The following is a 20,823-nucleotide window of genomic DNA, read 5'->3' on the forward strand; positions in this document are numbered from 1 at the left end:
TGCCCTCTTCATTGACCTGCCAAAGGTTCTCGAAACTGTTGATCACTCACTGCTAATTCAGAGAATTTCCTCAATTGGCTTAGACCAGGCTGCATGTAACTGGTTTAAAAATTACTTGACAGATAGAACTCAATGTCTATCTCCTGATGGTGTTAAAACAGGTATTCTGGATATTTTACGAAAGGAGTCCCGCAAGGGTTGATTCGGGGACTTTTTACTGTTTACATTAACAATAGAATTGTAACCTGCAATTGTATGCCGATGATACTGTTGCCCTCTATATGAACTACAGTCTGCCTTCATTGTATTACAAAAAAAATTATTGACCTGAAATTAGTATTGAATGCAGGTAGAACTAAGTACAGCTCATTCAGAAAGTATTAAGACCCCTTCACTTTTTACACATTTTGTTACGTTACAGCCTCACTCAAAAATGTATTAAATAAAAAAAATCCTTGTCAATCTACACACAATACTCCATAATGACAAACCGAAAACAGTTTTTTTGAAATAGAAATACAGAAATACCTTATTTACATAAGTATTCAGACCCTTTGCTATGAGCCTCGAAATTGAGATCAGGTGCATCCTGTTTCCATTGATCATCCTTGAGATGTTTCTACGACTTGGAGTCCACCTGTGGTACATTCAATTGATTGGACATGATTTGGAAAGGCACACACCTGTCTATATAAGGTCCCACAGTTGACAGTGCATGTCAGAGCAAAAATCAAGCCATGAGGTCGAAGGAACTGTTCGTAGAATGGCGCCGGAGAAGAAGGCAGACGTTTTACGTGTCCTCAACCGATTGTGTTTTTTTGTTTGTTTATTTGCATTGTTTGTAACTTATTTTTTTACTTATTTTGTACATAATGTTGCCGCTACCGTATCGTATGACCGAAAATAACTTCTGGACATCAGGACTGTGATTACTCACCACGGACTGGCAGAATCTTTTTTTTCCTTTAACAAGTCTGATGAGCCCGACGCGAACGATATACTGCTTTCTCGGGAACAAGCCCAGATCCCCGTGATTTGCATGAAGAGGAGGCGGAGAAAAAGGGGCCAGAGGGCGGGCTGCCTTCTGAGAATTCATAGGCAATCGAATAAACCCCCACTTCCTTCCACTCTGCTAGCAAACGTGCAATCTTTGGAGAATAAAATCAATGACCTATGCGCAAGATTAAACTGTCAATGGGACATTCAAAACTGTAATATCTTATGCTTCACGGAGTCGTGGCTGAACGACGACACTATTAACATACTGGTTATACGCTGTAGCGGCAGGATAGAACAGCGGCGTCTGGTAAGACAAGGGGCGGAGGACTATGTATTTTTGTTAATAACAGCTGGTGCACGATATCTAAGGAAGTCTTGAGCTATTGCTCGCCTGAGGTAGATTATCTCATGATAAGCTGTAGACCACACTAGAGAGTTTTCATCTGTATTTTTCGTAGCTGTATTAGCAGCATTGAATGAGCTGTATTCCGCCATAAGCAAACAGGAAAATGTTCACCTAGAGGCGGCGCTCCTAGTGGCCGGGGACTTTAATGCAGGAAACTTAAATCCATTTTACCAAATTTCTATCAACATGTTAAATGTGCAACCAGAGGAAAAAAACTCTGGACCACCTTTACTCCCCACACAGACACACATACAAAGCTCTCCCTCACCCTCCATTTGGCAAATCTGACCATAATTCTATCCTCCTGATTCACAAGCACAAATTAAAGCAGGAAGCACCAGTGACTAGATCAATAAAAAAAAGTGGTCAGATGAAGCAGATGCTCAACTACAGGACTGTTTTCTAGCACAGACTGGAATATGTTCCGGGATTCCTCCGATGGCATTGGGGAGTATACCACATCAGTCATTGGCTTTGTCATGACGTCGCCTGCTTGGGTATTGCAAACCTCACCACCCCCTCTCCCTGCCTTTCCCTGCCTCTTCAACCCATGCTGTGGTCACAGAGAGGTCGTAAATTCCTGAGAATCTCCTCATGGCCAAACAGTATTAAGAGAGAGGGTAAACTTTCAGGACAAAGGAATTCTCTTCCACCTCACAGAACTTGAGGTACGAACATATTTCATATTCCTGCAAAAGTATAAAAGATCGGTGGGGAGTCCAGCTATTAACATGTCCATTTGTCACCACGTGGGAAACTCATGTGAGACTGTGGGACTACATTACCATACCGCTGTTTATATAATAACCTCAGATATGAGGTTTACATCTGTTTGTTGTATAAAATGAATGAGTGAGTATGATACTGTTTGTATAATTGTGTAATATGATTTTGAACTGTTTAATGAAGGAAAATACAAATCCCTGTTGTATTTGAACTAAATCCAAGGACCGCCCTGAGCCAGTTGGTTCAGAGACCATGGGACAGCCCCTCTCTGCTATCTGAATAAAAGCCAACTCTACCATTAGAAATTACCATTAGACCATGTTTATCCTCCATGGGGAGAACGAAGGTTAATGTAACATTGCTGAATCTTTAACCATACCACGTGGTTAAAACTCTTATACGAAAAATAACAAGTTTTGATATTGACTACTAGTCTGCAGCTAGGAATTCGGTATCATTGAACGTGAAGAAAGACAACTGCCGAAACAAGCATTCTACAACGAATGTCACTCTGAACAATCCACAATAACTACGACAGAAGGAACTCCAACAAAACAAACTTCTCTCCAACGATCAAGACGACACACAATGAGCGTAAATATATATATATTGATTGCAATTGTTCCCGAATGAGTGAGCGTTCATGTGTAAAGGATTAGCATGTCAATTGTTATAATTATGAACTCTGTAGTGACTTCTTGGTCGAACGCCAATTTTTCCTTTGTCTAACAAGCTGCCATGCCGGTTTAGCCCCCTAGGGCCTATTTCTCCCGTCATTTCATGTAACCCTTTTAAAGTTTGTTTGTTTGTTTATGCATTTCTGTGAATTAATTAGTTAGTAATAAATAAATGATTTAAGACAATTGATGTATGGATGACTCATAGTGAAGACTGGGTTCGTGCAGATAATCAACAATTTACGACGTTTGGAATGAGACTAACGTGAGGTAAAAATAAATAAATCATTAATCAGAAGACTATTGATCAGATATGAAAATATCTGAAAGGTTATATTGGGAAATTTTAACTTTGTAATCTAATAACTTTCCCTGGTGCCCTCGAATTCATAGTTAATTAGTTACGTTATTACTCAAGTGATCGCGTAATCCCTAATTACAGGAATCTTTGATAAAACTATAAGTCTTCAATTTAACGATAGCAAAGACACGACAGCTTCATCAATAAGTGCATCGATGAAGTCATCTCCACAGTGACCGTATGTACATACCTCTACCAGAAGCCATGGATTACAGGCAACATCCACACTGAGCTAAAGGCTAGAGCTGCCGCTTTCAAGGAGCAGGACTCTAACCCGGAAGCTTATAAGAAATCCGGCTATGCCCTGCGATGAACCATCAAACAGGCAAAGCTTCAATACAGGACAAAGATCGAATCGTACTACACCGGCTCTGACGCTCGTCGGATGTGTCAGGGCTTACAAACCATTACAGACTACAAAGGGAAGCCAGACCGAGAGCTGCCCAGTGACAAGAGCCTACCAGACAAACTAAACTACTTCTATAATCGCTTCGAGGCAAATAACACTGAAACATGCACGAGAGCACCAGCTGTTCCGGAAGACTGTGCGATCACGCTCTCCACTGCCGATGTGAGTAAGACCTTTAAACAGGTCAACATTCACAAGGCCACAGGGCCAGAAGGATTACCAGGACATGTACTGCGAGCATCAGCTGACCAACTGGCAAGTGTCTTCACTGACATTTTCAACCTCTCCCTGTCCGAGTCTGTAATACCAACATGTTTTAAGCAGACCATCATAGTGCCTGTGCCCAAGAACACTAAGGTAACCTGCCTAAATGACTACCGACCCGTAGCACACACGTCTGTAGCCATGAAGTGCTTTGAAAGGCTGGTCATGGCTCACATCAACAGCATTATCCCAGAAACCCTAGACCCACTCAAATTTGCATATCGCCCCAACAGATCCACAGATGATGCAATCTCTATTGCACTCCACACTGCCCTTTCCCACCTGGACAAAAGGAACACCTATGTGAGAATGCTATTCATTGACTACAGCTCAGCGTTCAACACCATGGTGCCCTCAAAGCTCATCAATAAGCTAAGGACCCTGGGACTAAACACCTCCCTCTGCAACTGGATCCTGGACTTCCTGATGGTCCGTCCCCAGGAGGTAAAGATATGTAACAACACATCCGCCATGCTGATCCTCAACACAGGGGCATCTCAGGGGCGCGTGCTCAGTCCCCTCCTGTACTCCCTATTCACTCATGACTGCACGGCCAGGCACGACTCCAACACCATCATTAAGTTTGCCGATGACACAACAGTGGTAGGCCTGATCACCGACAACGACGAGACAGCCTATAGGGAGGAGGTCAGAGACCTGGCAGTGAAGTGCCAGGACAACAACCTCTCCCTCAACGTTATCAAGACAAAGGAGATTATTGTGGACTACAGGAAAAAGAGGACCGAGCACACCCCCATTCTCATCGACGGGGCTGTAGTGGAGCAGGTTGAGAGCTTCAAGTTCCTTGGTGTCCACATCACCAACAAACTAACATGGCCCAAGCACACCAATACAGTCATGAAGAGGGCATGACAAAACCTATTCCCCCTCAGGAGAGGGAAAATATTTGGCATGGGTCCTCAGATCCTCAAAAAGTTCTACAGCTGCACCATCGTGGGCATCCTGACTGGTTGCGTCACTGCCTGGTATGGCAAGAATGTGCAAAGCTGTCAAGGCAAATGGTGTCTACTTTGAAGAATCTCAAGTATAAATATATTTTGTTTAAAAAAATGTTTGGTTACTACATGATTCCATATGTGTTATTTCATAGATTTGATGTCTTCACTATTATTCTACAATGTAGAAAATAGTAAAAATAAAGAAAAACCCTTGAATGAGTAGGTGTGCCCAAACTTTTGACTGGTACTGTACGCATTACCACAACCGGTCTCAGGGATGGCTAACTCTGGAAAATAATTTGGTCTCTCCTGAGTTAGGTAAATCAGCTTTTAGTTTTCTTTCACCTTATTTGTGGAACAAACTGTTCTTAAATTTGGTTCCTCTAAGCAAATTCAGAAAGCTGATTGAGGACCCTATTACTGATGAATGTGTTTGTTTTTCATGACTGTTTTTCTTTCGGCTTGCGTTTTGTATTTTGATGTGTGTATTTTCTGTCATTTAGGTAATTCAGTGCTCATCTGTAAAAGAGACCTTGTTCTCAGTATGACTCCTGATAAAAAAGGTTAAATAAAACTAGGCTCTTCACTGACAAGTAGAGATTCACAGTGTTACTGCAAGTGCAGTGGGCCTCGGATCAGCACAGTGTAATCATGAGTACAGAGTATACTGCTGAGAGATGTGGGGCTCCTTGTCTTCAATAGCCTCCTCATTCTGGGTGAACATCAGCATACCCAGGAAGGCCCCAAGTTGATGCAGGGCCTGAAACGTAACATGTCAGTGGTGAGGATGACTCATGCCAGGCCTCAGTAACCATCTGCATTTTTCCCCCAATCAGGAAGAGCCTAAAGCAGACATATCACAACCTCACTGAGGAAACACTAGCGTCATTATTTTCCATTACATCTATGAGATATAGAAACAGATGGATGATCATTTGATGATCTAGCTTTCTGTCTGGGCCAGGGGTTTCCAGAGGGAGAGAGGGTAAAGCACACAATGCATTTATTAACAATGCGCCATATTTATTCACTTTAATATGTTCATTTCAATGGTTGTACATGGGGAACGGAGGAATAATTCTGTAGTAATTAAAACACAGTACATATCTGTAACAATAAGCATCTGAAAACAACATTGTCCCTAACATTTGATAAAATGGTTTGCCTCTGAGGTCACCCCGTGACCATAGACACAGATGGTTCAAAATAGAAAATAGAAAATGTAGCTTACATATTTAGACAGTCAAATAAGACGGTATGTTTTATTAAACAGTTTTGTTATGGTTTTTGTGAGATAGTAAAGTATCAGTCAGTGTGCTGACACCCAGTTTGATAAGAGACTGAATGTTTGGTAACTTATGGGTCTGTCCCATACTGAGTTACTGTAGGTAAGGAAATAAAGGGTTAACTCCTCCTCTTCTCACAAACTGATAAAGCACTATTTCTTTAGCACCAACCTCAACAAAAAACACTTTATGTTCAACAGAATGACAACAAATAACGACAATAATTAGCTAAGAAATAGCACCATTCCAAAGCACCATCAGGAGAGTAATAACAACCTAGTTACTCCAATAGAAACCAGAGCGGACATACTGCAAGGGCTGGTTCTGGGTGTGAGCTCAATACATGGATGGATGTGTAAAAAGGCCTTCACTGTACATGCAGCATATTAAAAACCGAAGTTAACTGGTTGACCATTAAAGGCGCAGCAGGGCCATGCTATCAGACAGAAGGACCACTTAAGACCAGAGGACATGTGAGGGTCTCTGTTCCGATCGAATCGGTTGTTGGAAGTGGTTCACTCAGTGATGGACACTTTTCCACTCACTGTATACGTGACTAGTACAGAGAACCATGTAGCATTTTTCACATTGATGAGGCCACGGTACGTTTGCCTGTATCTAAATGTGTACAGTAAGGCCACGATACGTTTGCCTGTATCTAAATGTGTACAGTAAGGCCACGATACGTTTGCCTGTATCTAAATGTGTACAGTAAGGCCACGATACGTTTGCCTGTATCTAAATGTGTACAGTAAGGCCACGGTACGTTTGCCTGTATCTAAATGTGTACAGTAAGGCCACGATACGTTTGCCTGTATCTAAATGTGTACAGTAAGGCCACGATACGTTTGCCTGTATCTAAATGTGTACAGTAAGGCCACGATACGTTTGCCTGTATCTAAATGTGTACAGTAAGGCCACGATACGTTTGCCTGTATCTAAATGTGTACAGTAAGGCCACGATACGTTTGCCTGTATCTAAATGTGTACAGTAAGGGCTACAGTATGAGAGATGTGTTGAGGTCAGCTGCTAGATGTGAACTGAACTGACCATTGACCAGCCCTTGCTGGGTCCCATAAAATGACAAGACAGTGGTGAGTAAACGGTTATGAGCATAGACCGGACCGTGGATGGAGAACCTTAGTGTTAAGTAGAGTCGTCGAGACAAGTCCCAAATAACTAAACATACAGTATCCTTATGACTAGCCATACTTTGTGCAAATCAAACCCTTTTCAAAAAGCATAATATTAAAAAGAATTCATAAAGATTTAGTTCTGAGACAAAGCATTGACAAGATAACATAGAAGACCACGTGAGTTGACAACAGCCACCAGATAACTAATATTAACATTTACATTTGGTAAGTGATAAAGTATCAGGTAAATTTCATTTGTACAGTGTAGATTGTGTACACATAGAACAACGTCTGTAAATATACAAGTAAAGGTCCGTATGGACAGTGTCTCAGGGTAAGATTGGGCCACTTAATAAACAACAGAGAAACGTAACTAAGCTGAACAGAGTACTTTGGCCAGTCCTGTGGCCAGCATGGCAATGGTAGTAGCACCAAACACTAATAAGGATATAAGGACATAGAAACAGAGGTATCCCAGCAGCCCATCTGGTCTTCACAGCAGTGCCCCCACAGCTGGTATCAGTTAGGGCAATTTCAGAGTGGGGGATAAAAGCACAGTTCTCTCTCTCACCCTCCCCTGATGTCAGAGAGGCTGCTCTGCGGTGCGATGGCTTGTCAGTCCCTCCCCCTGTGGAATGTTCAGCTCAGGCGGTCTGGTCTGGTCCCGCTGGGGATGACTGAGTATGGGTCTGGTTCTCACTCTAGATCAGGGGTCAGTGTCCTTGGCAGGTCTTACAGCACATCTGTCTGAAGTAGGGGCGGCTGCAGAACTTAAACCTGAGCACTAGGGGGCAGTACGCCACTGTGTTCACATCTTTACACTCTGGAAGGGAAAAATATATATAAAAACATCTTAAATGGATATTAAGCTGGCAGGAAAATATACTGAGAAGGTAATTAATACAGAGTTGAACTTTGACCTTCAGGGTCACCCTCAGGGATGTCCATGGGTAGGCTGCTGAGGTCACATTTGCTCTTGCACTGCTGCATGGCTGCCGGGCGCAGGAGGTCTGGGCACTCATTGGACGGCTGGCCGTTATGTACAAGACACTGCACAGAGCGCATCTCCTGACCCAGACCACAATTGGCTGAGCACTGACATAGAACAGAGAGAGAGAGAGAGACGGGTCACAAAACTAGGAGGACATAGTAAAGACAGACAATAGAGCACTTCATAAATGTATTATTAATTTATTTATTTATTACCCCTTTTTCTCCCCAATTTCACAGTATCCAATTGGTAGTTACAGTCTTGTCCCATCACTGCAACTCCCGTATAGACTCGGGAGAGGCGAAGGTCGAGAGCCATGCATCCCCCGAAACACAACCCAGCCAAGCCACACTGCTTCTTGACATAATGCCTGCTTAACCCAGCCACACCAACGTGTCGGAGAAAACACGGTACACCTGGCGACCGTGTCAGCGTGCATTGCACTCGGCCCACCACGTGATGGAACAAGTACGTCCCTGCCGTCCAAACCCTCCCCTAACCCGGATGACGCTGGGCCAACTGTGCGTCGCCCCATGGATCTCCCGGTCGCGAACCAGGATCTCTAGTGGCACAGCTAGCACTGTGATGCAGTGCCTTAGACCACTGCGCCACTCAGGAGGCCTACTATACAAATCTAAACAGGAAAGATTAACATTGTCTAGTATTTCCTCTTCACTTCAATACATCAATCAGTCAAGGACCTACATACACTACATGACCAAAAGTATGTGGACACCTGCATGTCGAACATCTCATTCCAAAATCATGGGCATTATATCAGCCTCCACTCTTCTGGGAAGGCTTTCCACTAGATGTTGGAACATTGCTGCAGGGACTTGCTTCCATTCAGCAACAAGAGCGTTAGTGAGGTCGGGCACTGATGTTGGCAATTAGGCCTGGGTCGCAGTCGGCGTTGCAATTCATCCAAAGGTGTTCAATGCGGTTGAGGTCAGGGCTCTGTGCAGGCCAGTCAAGTTCGTCCACACCAATCTCAACAAATCATTTTCGTATGAACCTCGCTTTGTGCACAGGGGCATTGTCATGCTGAAACAGGAAAGGGCATTTTCCAAACTGTTGCCACAAAGTTGGAAGCACAGAACCGTCTAGAATGTAATTGTATGCTGTAGCGTTAAGATTTCTCTTCACTGGAACTAAGGGGCCTAGCCCGAACCATGAAAAACAGCCCCAGACCATTATTCCTCCTCCACCAAACTTTACAGTTGGCACTATGCATTCGGGCTGGTAGCATTCTCCTGGCATCCGCCAAATCCAGATTCGTCCAGTCGGACTACCAGATGGTGAATCGTGAATCATCACTCCAGAGAACGTGTTTCTACTGCTCCAGAGTCCAATAGTGGCGAGCTTTACACCACTCCAACCGACGCTTGGCATTGCGCATGGTGATCTTAGGCTTGTGTGTGGCTGCTTGGCCATGGAAACCCATTTCATGAAGCTCCCGACAAACAATTATTGTGCTGACGTTGCTTTCAAAAGGAAGTTTGGAACTCGGTAGTGAGTGTTGCAACCGAGGACAGACAATGTTTATGCACTGCGCGCTTCAGCACTCGGCGGTCCCAATCTGTGAGCTTGTGTGGCCTACCACTTTGTGGCTGACCCGTTGTTGCTCATAGACGTTCCCACTTCACAATAACAGCACTTACAGTTGACCAGGCAGCTCTAGCAGTGCAGAAATTTGACGAACTGACTTGTTGAAAAGGTAGCATCCTATGACGGCGCCACTTTGAATGTCACTGACCTCTTCGGTAAGGCCACTCTACTGCCAATGTCTGTCTATGGAGATTGCATGGCTGTGTGCTCAATTTTCTACACCTGTCAGCAACAGGTGTGTCTGAAATAGCCGAATCCACAGTTATCTTTCTCTCTCGCTCGCTGAAACGTTAAAGCACCAGACAGAATACATTTCCTACTACAGTCGGTCCTACTACTGCGACATCCAAATGTTACATTTTTTATCTGAAATGCAGCCATACACATCAACAACCGTTGCTTTATATACAGTTGAAGTCGGAAGTTTACATACACTTAGGTTGGAGTCATTAAAACTAGTTTTTCAACCACTCCACAAATATCTTGTTAACAAATTATAGTTTTGGCAAGTCGGTTAGGTCATCTACTTTGTGCATGACACAAGTCATTTTTCCAACAATTGTTTACAGACAGATTATTTCACTTATAATTCGCTGTATCACAATTCCAGTGGGTCAGAAGTTTACATAGACTAAGTTGACTGTGCCTGTAAACAGCTTGGAAAATTCCCCAAAATTATGTCATGGCTTTAGAAGCTTCTGATAGGCTAATTGACATAATTTCAGTCAATTGGAGGTGGATGTATTTCAAAGCCTACCTTCAAACTCAGTGCCTCCTTGCTTGACATCATGGGAAAATCTAAAGAAATCAGCCAAGACCTCAGAAAGAAATTTGTAGACCTCCACAAGTCTGGTTCATACTTGGGAGCAATTTCCAAACGCCTGAAGGTACCATGTTCATCTGTACAAACAATAGTATGCAAGTATAAACACCATGGGACCACGCAGCCGTCATACCGCTCAGGAAGGAGACACGTTCTGTCTCCTAGAGATGAACATACTTTGGTGCGAAAAAAGCAAATCAATCCCAGAACAACAGCAAAGGACCTTGTGAAGATGCTGGAGGAAACAGGTACAAAATAATCTATATCCAAAGTAAAACGAGTCCTATATCGACATAACCTGAAAGGCCGCTCAGCAAGGAAGAAGCCACTGCTCCAAAACCGCCATAAAAAAAGCCAGACTACGGTTTGCAACTGCACATGGGGACAAAAGGTCGTACTTTTTGGAGAAATGTCCTCTGGTGTGATGAAACAAAAATAGAACTGTTTGGCCATAATGACCATCATTATGTTTGGAGGAAAAAGGGGGAGGCTTGCAAGCCAAAGAACACCATCCCACCCGTGAAGCACGGGGGTGGCAGCATCATGTTGTGGAGGTGCTTTGCTGCAGGAGAGACTAGGAGACTTCACAAAATAGATGGCATCATGAAGGAGGAACATTGTGGATATATTGAACCAACATCTCAAGACATCAGTCAGGAAGTTAAAGCTTGGTCGCAAATGGGTCTTCCAAATGGACAGTGACCCCAAGCATACTTCCAAAGTTGTGGCAAAATGGCATCAGGACAACAATGTCAAGGTATTGGAGTGGCCATCATAAAGCCCTGACCTCAATCCTATAGAAAATTTGTGGGCAGAACTGAAAAAGCATGTGCGAGCAAGGAGGCCTACAAACCTGACTCAGTTACACCAGCTCTCTCAGAAGGAATGGGCCAAAAATTCACTCAATTTATTGTGGGAAGCTTGTGGAAGGCTACCCGAAATGTTTGACCCAAGTTAAACCATTTTAAAGGCAATGCTACTAAATACTAATTGAGTGTATGTAAACCTCTGACCCACTGGGAATGTGATGAAGGAAATAAAAGCTGAAATGAATCATTCTCTCTACTATTATTCTGACATTTCACATTCTTAAAATAAAGTGGTGATCCTAAAACAGGGAATTTTTACTTGGATTAAATGTCAGGAATTGTGAAAAAACTGAGTTTAAATGTATTTGGCTAAGGTGTATGTAAACTTCTGACTTCATCTGTAGATTAATAACACAAGATAGATATTGGTCTCCACTATGACATACAAGTGTATCCGAAATGCAGCCTCAGGCTACACCTAAACTATAGCCTACTGTAGTCTATCAAAACTAAGTTCCTGTTAGAAATTATTACTCTTTTATAACTAAATCCTGCTGCTAAAGGATTATTTTACCCCTGAGACAAAACTGGTCAAATTAATATCCTACACCTGTAGGAGGTCTAGTTGAATGAGAGCAGAGTTCAATACAGAGCAGAGCCCATGTTAACCCCTTACCTCTCCCCAGGGCCCTGTGACCCACATGGGGGGTGGGCAGCGCTGCAGGTTACAGCGCACCCTGGTGGTGGGACGCCCATACTTGGGACACTGGGACTCTGGCAGTGTGTCTCCACTTTCCCCCCTCTTACACAGAAGGACACGGTGCCTGAACCCTGGACCACAGCTGGGATTACACTGGGGGAGAGAGAGGGATGAGGGAGAGATTATTCAAATCAGAGCTCCAGCCTCTATAGCCCCAGAGCACACCAGAGACCAGTACATAATCCAACCAGCAGGTGGCATTGGTTACACACAGAAATGTTGCATAGGTACAGAAAGTATCGAGGTAAGCACCTTCTCTCTATTTCTAGAACTCTCTAGATTCTGCTTGTTAGTTTAAAAAAAGTTGGATGGGCTTATTGGGGTATTTTGGGTGTACCTCTGACCAGTTCAGGGCCAGCCACTCTGGGGGGCAGGTGTGGTTGTTGCAGGGTTCAGTGAGGGGTGGTCGTGGGAGGGTACAGGCGCCGTCGTCCTGCACCTTCTCCTCTGTAGGAGAGATCTTCCTCTTACACAGCACCTCTCTGGTCCTCAGGCCCCCGTTACAGCTACGACTACACTCAGACCACTCCCCAGACCCCCAGCTGTTGGAGACACACAGACAGACAGGGCTTAGTTTAGCAGGATCTCATACTCTCACACTCCCATACACATGTGCATACACACATACACACATGATAGGTAAAAACTTATTCTGCATATATAGTCATAAGGGCCCAATCAGAGGAGCTCCACACAGGCAGTGGGACAGATACATTGACACTCACCTTGGGGAGCATGGCTCAGAGTTGCAGCCTCGCTTCTTGTCTTTGGGTTTGCTCTTCTTGTCACAGAAGTGGTTGTAGACCACGGAGTGATCAGCTTGCTTCTTACACACTACCTGCTGGATCTGACCACCTGACAGAGAGAGGGAGAGAAAAACACATTATAAAACAGCGACAACTCCTTTGATCATTCATCTGATGCAGCTCACACTGTGTGGCTCAGTTGGTAGAGCACGGTGCTTGCAACGCCAAGGTTGTGGGTTCAAATCCCACAGTGGACCAGTACGAAAATGTATGCCCTCTACTAGATAAGAGCATCTGCTAAATGACGTAAAAGTGTAGAACTTGTACAAGCACTTCTCCTCTCGCTTGTTCTGCTGACATTAGGGTCAAGGAAATGTGCTTATAAGCAAAGTAAATGAGTTTATATCAAGCTAGTTACTTTGGATCATTTACCCGCAACAGAAAGAGTGTGTGTAACTTCAAAGTTGGCTTCGGCACGAACTCCTGCAGTTTCACCAACCCCACAGTACCTCTGTTCATAAACATTCCATTCCCATGTTTCCCCAGGGTCAGTGTTACGTTAGGAAAACTCTCAAGCCAACAGGGGATATGCACTGTGAGTTTTTTATGTACCAGCGTGTGTTTGTGTGTGTGAGAGAGGGAATATGAGAAAGCCGTTGAGAAAGTGAGGGTATGCACTGTGCATGTACGTGCCTGAGTGAGTCAGTGAGTTTACGAGAGAGGTCAATAGACTGTCTATATAGAGAACCCAGCCCTGCCCAGCAGATAAATGGATCATTAGTAAAGACAATGGGTGTGTCATGACGACCATGATGCTATTTTTAGCCTCAATAATATGAAATGAACATGGGATAAAAGGCAACTGCATGAATAAAAGGCTCTGTGTGCATTTCTGAATCAAATAATATCAATCAATCAATCAATCAATGAGCAATGATAGAGCCAGAGAAGAGTACAGTACAGAGTTATAGAGCCAGTAGTGGTGGTACCCCCAGCGCAGAGTGCGGAGCAGCGGGACCAGGATGTGTAGTGCCAGGCGTATCCAGTCAGAGGGTCTCTGTTGACTGGAGGGTTGAAGCGGTAGTGGATCCCTGGGTTCTCGTCCCTCACCAGCACCTACACACACACCAACACATACACACGTATGTCACGTATGGTATTCCATAGAATAATTACCTTTACACACACAATAACACACACAGCTAGGCCATTACCATGACGATGAGGGTCATGTTGGTGGGCCCCAGGGCCTCCAGGGTCTCAGGCTCATCAGTGGGTCGGCGGTAGTGGAAGGTGGTCCCTGCGATGTCGAACCTACGAGGGGTGTCGATGGTCAGCTTCCCATTGATGAAGTACTGGTCCCCTTTACTCTTCAGCACTAGAGCAAAAAATGTGCCGATGCACTTACATTTTAATTTCAGTGAGTGTGAATGCACACTATAGAATCCAGCATGACAGAATAACACATTGTGTGACACAGAAGAGACATGAACTCTCACCTAGGTAGTTGAGGGAGACGTTGAGCTCCTGAATATGAATGAAGGTAGATCCTTTGGGGATTCTGACCACCTCTTCATAACCTGGGATCACACACACACACAGAAAGAAGAGAAAGGCAATGTGGAGGTTTTATTCACTGACATACTGGAGGGAGAAGGATGTATAAATAGTGTTTTACTCTGTGGGACTTCAATGGAATAAACAGAGCCTTCGGATTCCAACCAAATTCCTGGGCAGCGTTCAGTAACCATGTTTGAAGCCAGGCTGTGCTGTCCAGCCAGCCACCACAGCCCTGTAAATAACTTCAGTCTCACAAAAAAAAAGAAATTATTTAATAATCCATTCCAATAGTGCGACCGCTGAGGAAAGGAGAGGCTTGACTTTTGACCCTTCACTGGTGCAGCAGTCAGTGTAGTGAGTAAATTCAGTAACCCGGCTCTGTACTTGCGGTTCCTGGCAGCTGGAGATGGAGAGGTTTTTCTATTAACAATCAGGGGCCTATGCGGTAAAGAGAGAGCCAAAGAGCAATAAACCCCTGGCCCTCAACCCCTGAGTAACCCTCCACCACAACCAAAGTTACAGACTGGACAGACAGACAGACAGACAAAAAGAATGAAAGAGAGAGAGAGAGGATAGACTCGACAGATGAAGAGAGGAGAAAAAGCGAGAACCTAGAAAGATAGATGAGAGAGCGTCTCAGACCTCAGATGGGAGTAGTAAGGTTGCAGAGGCAGGAGAGAAAATGGCACCATCGTCACTCTTAGGTGTGAATCTCTAGATAGAACAACATGCTCAAAACACCAGCCCATCTGCTGTACTGCTTGGTTAGTGAATGACAACAAACCCCATTTAAACCCTCTTGGGAGTGAGGATTGGTCTGTACCTCAGAGACATAAAAAACCCTGTAGACATGACTGCTCTGTGGCTCATAAATCAGCCAGGAGCCAGAGTGTAGGCCCAGGCTAAGGCTGTTGCTGAGCCAGCCAGTGTGGTCCCAGCCACCGAGCTGCGGCCACCCCAGGAGGGTGTGTCCACTCTGAGGGTTGCAGAAGGGGGAGGTAAAGGGGTGGATGGAGAGGGCTTAGAATAAACCTGTCCGGCTTTGCAGGCATACCACTCCTGCAACCCACACATAAAACTGCCTGCCACGTGCCCCCAAACAGGCACAAGAGAAACCCCACACACTCCTTCCTCGCCCACAGCCTTCCTCGCCCACAGCCTTCCTCGCCCACAGCCTTCCTCGCCCACAGCCTTCCTCGCCCACAGCCTTCCTCGCCAGTGGAAAAGGAAGCCCAAGGTCTCCATATTGTGGTGGTAGAATTTGGAGTGAGCTGTTGTAACTTCTCAAGGGATATGTTCAGTGTTGGACTGTGATGTTATGCCTTCCATAGACTCCTGGTATGTCTGCACCCTGACACAGGGTAACTGTTCTGGAACTGTTGCTGTGTTGAAAGAACTGTTGTGTAAACAATATGATAGTATGATCACCTCCCACTATATAAAGGTGGACATGTAAATATTTATTCATTGAGTTCTTCCTTGTGAAATCAGAGGTGGATCTCCCCTGCAGCTGCTTGTATTAAATGGTTTTCTATAATATCATTAAATAGTCTCTGCCTTAATCTTTGGATGGAATTTTCCACAACATTTGGTGCTGTGACCCGGATGAGAGCGACCTGACTTTTTGAACTGTTTCGCTCGGCTTGGACTCAAGACTTCCCTCTGGCCACAAAAAAAGTAAGAGACCTTATTTAAAAATCTCTGAGGGATTTTCCAGCCGAGCCTTAATGGTAAAACCTCCTCATCCACAAAATGTAGGGGTTCAATTTGGCAGAACTATTTTCCTATAATAATGAATCTCACCGGTGGTAGGTAGAACCTAAGGAAACTGGTTCAGGGATCTAAGGAAACTTATCCATGGTTAATATTGATCAATAGTGGGTATTCGGAGTTTGACTATGCTTTAAAGCCCACATAATCACACGATAGCCTAGTGTTGAGAAGGCATTAGGGTTAGTGCAGTATCATGTACCTGCAGGGTGACGTTAGGCATTAGGGTTAGTGCAGTATCAAGTACCTGCAGGGTGACGTTAGGCATTAGGGTTAGTGCAGTATCATGTACCTGCAGGGTGACGTTAGGCATTAGGGTTAGTGCAGTATCAAGTACCTGCAGGGTGACGTTAGGCATTAGGGTTAGTGCAGTATCAAGTACCTGCAGGGTGACGTTAGGCATTAGGGTTAGTGCAGTATCATGTACCTGCAGGGTGACGTTAGGCATTAGGGTTAGTGCAGTATCATGTACCTGCAGGGTGACGTTAGGCATTAAGGTTAGTGCAGTATCATGTACCTGCAGGGTGACGTTAGGCATTAGGGTTAGTGCAGTATCATGTACCTGCAGGGTGACGTTAGGCATTAGGGTTAGTGCAGTATCAAGTACCTGCAGGGTGACGTTAGGCATTAGGGTTAGTGCAGTATCATGTACCTGCAGGGTGACGTTAGGCATTAGGGTTAGTGCAGTATCAAGTACCTGCAGGGTGACGTTAGGCATTAGGGTTAGTGCAGTATCATGTACCTGCAGGGTGACGTTAGGCATTAGGGTTAGTGCAGTATCATGTACCTGCAGGGTGACGTTAGGCATTAGGGTTAGTGCAGTATCATGTACCTGCAGGGTGACGTTAGGCATTAGGGTTAGTGCAGTATCAAGTACCTGCAGGGTGACGTTAGGCATTAGGGTTAGTGCAGTATCATGTACCTGCAGGGTGACGTTAGGCATTAGGGTTAGTGCAGTATCAAGTACCTGCAGGGTGACGTTAGGCATTAGGGTTAGTGCAGTATCATGTACCTGCAGGGTGACGTTAGGCATTAGGGTTAGTGCAGTATCATGTACCTGCAGGGTGACGTTAGGCATTAGGGTTAGTGCAGTATCATGTACCTGCAGGGTGACGTTAGGCATTAGGGTTAGTGCAGTATCATGTACCTGCAGGGAGACATTACCCACGGCTCTCTAATAGGACAGAGGACCACAAGCCTTCCAACTGTCACTATGATGGAATGATAGAACCGAGACCTCTGGAGTGTCTATAGGCTGAGCCTACCACAAGCCCTCGACAACGGCTTGGTTTTCTTGGAGATGGTGATGGCTAATTCTTGTGCCTGGCGTCATCTGTAAGCCTGGCTGGGCTGTATCAGTTTTCCCCTGACATGTTTCCACAGAATTAATAACAAACCATTAATCAGGGCCAAAGTGTTTAGACTGAAATAGGTACTGAAATAGAAAGGTCATTATGCACCTACAGGATGGAGAGAGGTTGGCAGGGCAAGATATTCACCAGTAACTGTCACGACCGTTTAAAGGAGTGGACCAAGGTGCAGCGCGATTGGAATACATATTTTAATTCAACGAAGAACACTTAACAAACTAACAAAATAACAAACGAAACGTGAAGCCAACGTAGTGCTCACAGGCAACTAAACATGGACACTTACCACGCTGCGTTTTGGTCCCATCTTTCATATTCCTCATCAGAAGAGGAAGACAATCGTTACAGAACTACCCACCACAAACGGACCAAGCAGCGTGGTAACAAGGAGCAGCGCGATCTGGAGAAATGGACATGGGAGGAGATATTGGACGGCAAGGGACCCTGGGCACAGGCTGGGGAATATCGCCGCCCCAAAGAAGAACTGGAGGCAGCTAAAGCTGAGCGGCGGCGATATGAGGTAAGGCAGCGCAACAGGCACAAGAGGCAGCCCCCCCCAAAAAATTGGGGGGGGCACACGGGGAGATTGGCGTAGACCTGAGCCAACTCCCCGTGCTTACCGGAAGAAGCGCAGTACTGGTCAGGCACCGTGTTATGCGGTCAAGCGCACAGTGTCGCCAGTACTCGCTCATAGCCCGGAGCGCTATAGGCCAGCCCCCCGCAAGTGCCATGCGAGAGTGGGCATCCAGCCAGGGCGTACTGTGCCGGCTCAGCGCGTTTGGTCTCCGGTACGCCGTTTCGGCCCAGGGTATCCTGCGCCGGCTCTGTGTGCTGTGTCTCCGGGGCGCTGGGAGGGTGCAGTGCACCCGATTCCTGCGCTCCGCCCGTGTCGGGCGAATGTGGGCATTGAGCCTAAGGGAGAGGTGCGAGTGGTATGCACCAGATCTCCAGTGCTCCCCCACAGCCCGGTCCATCCTGTGGCAGCCCCACGCACCAGGCTGTCTCTCCGTCTCCTCCCTCCAGGTTGTCCCGCCTGTCCGGCGCTGCCAGAGTCTCCCGCCTGTCCGGCGCTGCCAGAGTCTCCCGCCTGTCCGGAGCTGCCAGAGTCTCCCGCCTGTCCGGAGCTGCCAGAGTCTCCGTCTTATTCGGGGCACGCTGTAAGGGTCCCCAGTCCGGGGTCGGCGGCGAGGGTCGCCACTCCAGAAGCGCCACATAAGTGGGCCAAGACTAAGGTGGAGTGGGGTCTACGTCCCGCACCAGAGCCGCCACCGCAGTGAAATGCCCACCCAGACCCTCCCCTATAGGTTCAGGTTTTGCGGCCAGAGACCGGGGGGGGGGACTGTCACGTTCTGACCTTAGTTCCTTTTTTATGTCTCTATTTTGGTTTGGTCAGGGTGTGAGTTGGGGTGGGCATTCTATGTTTTGCTCTATGTTTTGTATTTCTGTGTTTGGCCTGGTATGGTTCCCAATCAGAGGCAGCTGTCAATCGTTGTCTCTGATTGAGAACCATACTTAGGTAGCCTGTTCCCACCTATGTTGGTGGGTAGTTGTTTCCTGTTTTGTGTTTGTTTCACCATTCAGGACTGTTTCGATATTCGTTGTTATTTCACTTTGTTATTTTTGTATTTTCGTGTTCTGTTCTATTAAAGTAACATGGACACTTACCACACTGCGTTTTGGTCCGATCTTTCATATTCCTCATCAGAAGAGGAAGACAATCGTTACAGTAACTCTATATGATTAACTGGTACAGTATGCAGATCATGCAACTAGAAAGCTCGCATGTGAACAGATAATTATACATTACTTTCAAAATGTCTGATGTCCCCTAACTCACATTGCAAGGCAGTAGTCCAACACATATTTAGCTCATGTCAGAATTCAAATGCATGCACACATTGTTTGAATTTCCATAAAACAATTTGGTTGCATAATCTCTCTCGATGGATGTCTCGAACTTAACTAAATCTCATTCTCAGAACGTTGCTAGAGCTCCCTGGTCCAAAACACAGGCCCTTTCTTCTTTGACATTTTATTTGTGTTTTTCATTTTTATTCCCAAGTCTAATTGAGAGGTATGTGCTATTGGCCTGTTCTATAAGTGGTGTTGGAGGGAGCAGAGAGTTTGAGGACAGAGAAACGCAGCAATCAGGGTCTTTTAAAGAGAGAGACGTGTCCTGTTGCCAAGTCTTGGAACAGAGCAGTCCCCCCAGTGTCTGTCTGTCCACGCCTGCCTGGCCTGAGAGAGGGGCCCACTACCACCCTAACTGTAGAGACCATCATTGTGCAGTAAGCATCAAAGAACGGGGTTAAGATTCCTTCCTAGCAGTATTGTGGTGAATAGATTCCTGCTCTGTATACTAAACTGTACCTCCTTCAGGCAAGGAGTCATTGAAGACGCCCTCTATGGCCTCACAGTTGCTCCCGTCACCCCCGCAGATACGGCAGCGGTCCTCCCGCACATCCGAGCCCAGGATCCGGTCACAGCCCACGTGCTGCAGGGAGACAAGGGCCACAGATCAGAGGGTGCAGGCAGAGGCACACAGACACAGACACTAGCCTCTATAGAGAGCAAAGCAGAACACACACTGTCCTTTCAGCAACAGAAGTGAGGCTGATTGAAATGTTTCCCAGGTGCCTAATGAAAATACTGACACCACAGGATGTCAACAACATACCCTCTCTACCTACAGGAAACATTCCTAAGACACAACCTGTACTAAGCTATGACATACACACGTACCCCACCAGACATGCCACCAGGGGTCTTTCACAGTTGCCAAATCCAGAACAAATCAAGAAAGCGTACAGTATTATATAGAGCCATTATTGCATGGAACTCCCATTTCATATTGCTCAAATGAACAGCAAACCTGGTTTAAAAAAAACAGATCAAGCAATATCTCACGGCACAATGCCTCTCCCCTATTTGACCTAGAGAGTTTGTGTGTATGTATTCATATGTAGGCTACGTGTGCCTTTTTAAAATTGATGTAGTTTTGTCCTTGAGCTGTTCAGGAAGAGTAGCTGCTGCTTCGGTAACAGCTAATGGGGATCCTAATAAAATACAAAAAATACCAAATAGCAACAGAAGGTTCAAGCCAACACAAATGTTGGTCTAAATTAACTCCTGCCCTGTACAGTAACTCTAACATGTGACTAG

At 45.4% G+C, this 20,823-nt stretch overlaps 1 protein-coding gene across 1 annotated transcript in view; it reads right to left on the reverse strand.

The window, feature by feature from the left end:
• Window positions 1-5,812: 5,812 nt before the first annotated feature.
• Window positions 5,813-20,823, reverse strand: part of adamts10 (ADAM metallopeptidase with thrombospondin type 1 motif, 10) — a 42,682-nt gene continuing 27,671 nt past the window's right edge. The window contains exons 17-25 of the mRNA XM_039002469.1: window positions 20,032-20,155; window positions 14,461-14,541; window positions 14,176-14,339; window positions 13,951-14,077; window positions 12,941-13,070; window positions 12,553-12,757; window positions 12,132-12,308; window positions 8,145-8,319; window positions 5,813-8,047 (exon numbers count right to left, since the gene is read on the reverse strand). Coding sequence (XP_038858397.1) covers window positions 7,938-8,047; window positions 8,145-8,319; window positions 12,132-12,308; window positions 12,553-12,757; window positions 12,941-13,070; window positions 13,951-14,077; window positions 14,176-14,339; window positions 14,461-14,541; window positions 20,032-20,155 — 1,293 coding nt within the window. The 3' untranslated portion in view covers window positions 5,813-7,937. The remainder of the gene's footprint in view (window positions 8,048-8,144; window positions 8,320-12,131; window positions 12,309-12,552; window positions 12,758-12,940; window positions 13,071-13,950; window positions 14,078-14,175; window positions 14,340-14,460; window positions 14,542-20,031; window positions 20,156-20,823) is intronic.

Source organism: Salvelinus namaycush, chromosome 10 (genome assembly GCF_016432855.1).
Source record: "Salvelinus namaycush isolate Seneca chromosome 10, SaNama_1.0, whole genome shotgun sequence".
Classification (NCBI taxonomy): Eukaryota; Metazoa; Chordata; class Actinopteri; order Salmoniformes; family Salmonidae; genus Salvelinus; species Salvelinus namaycush.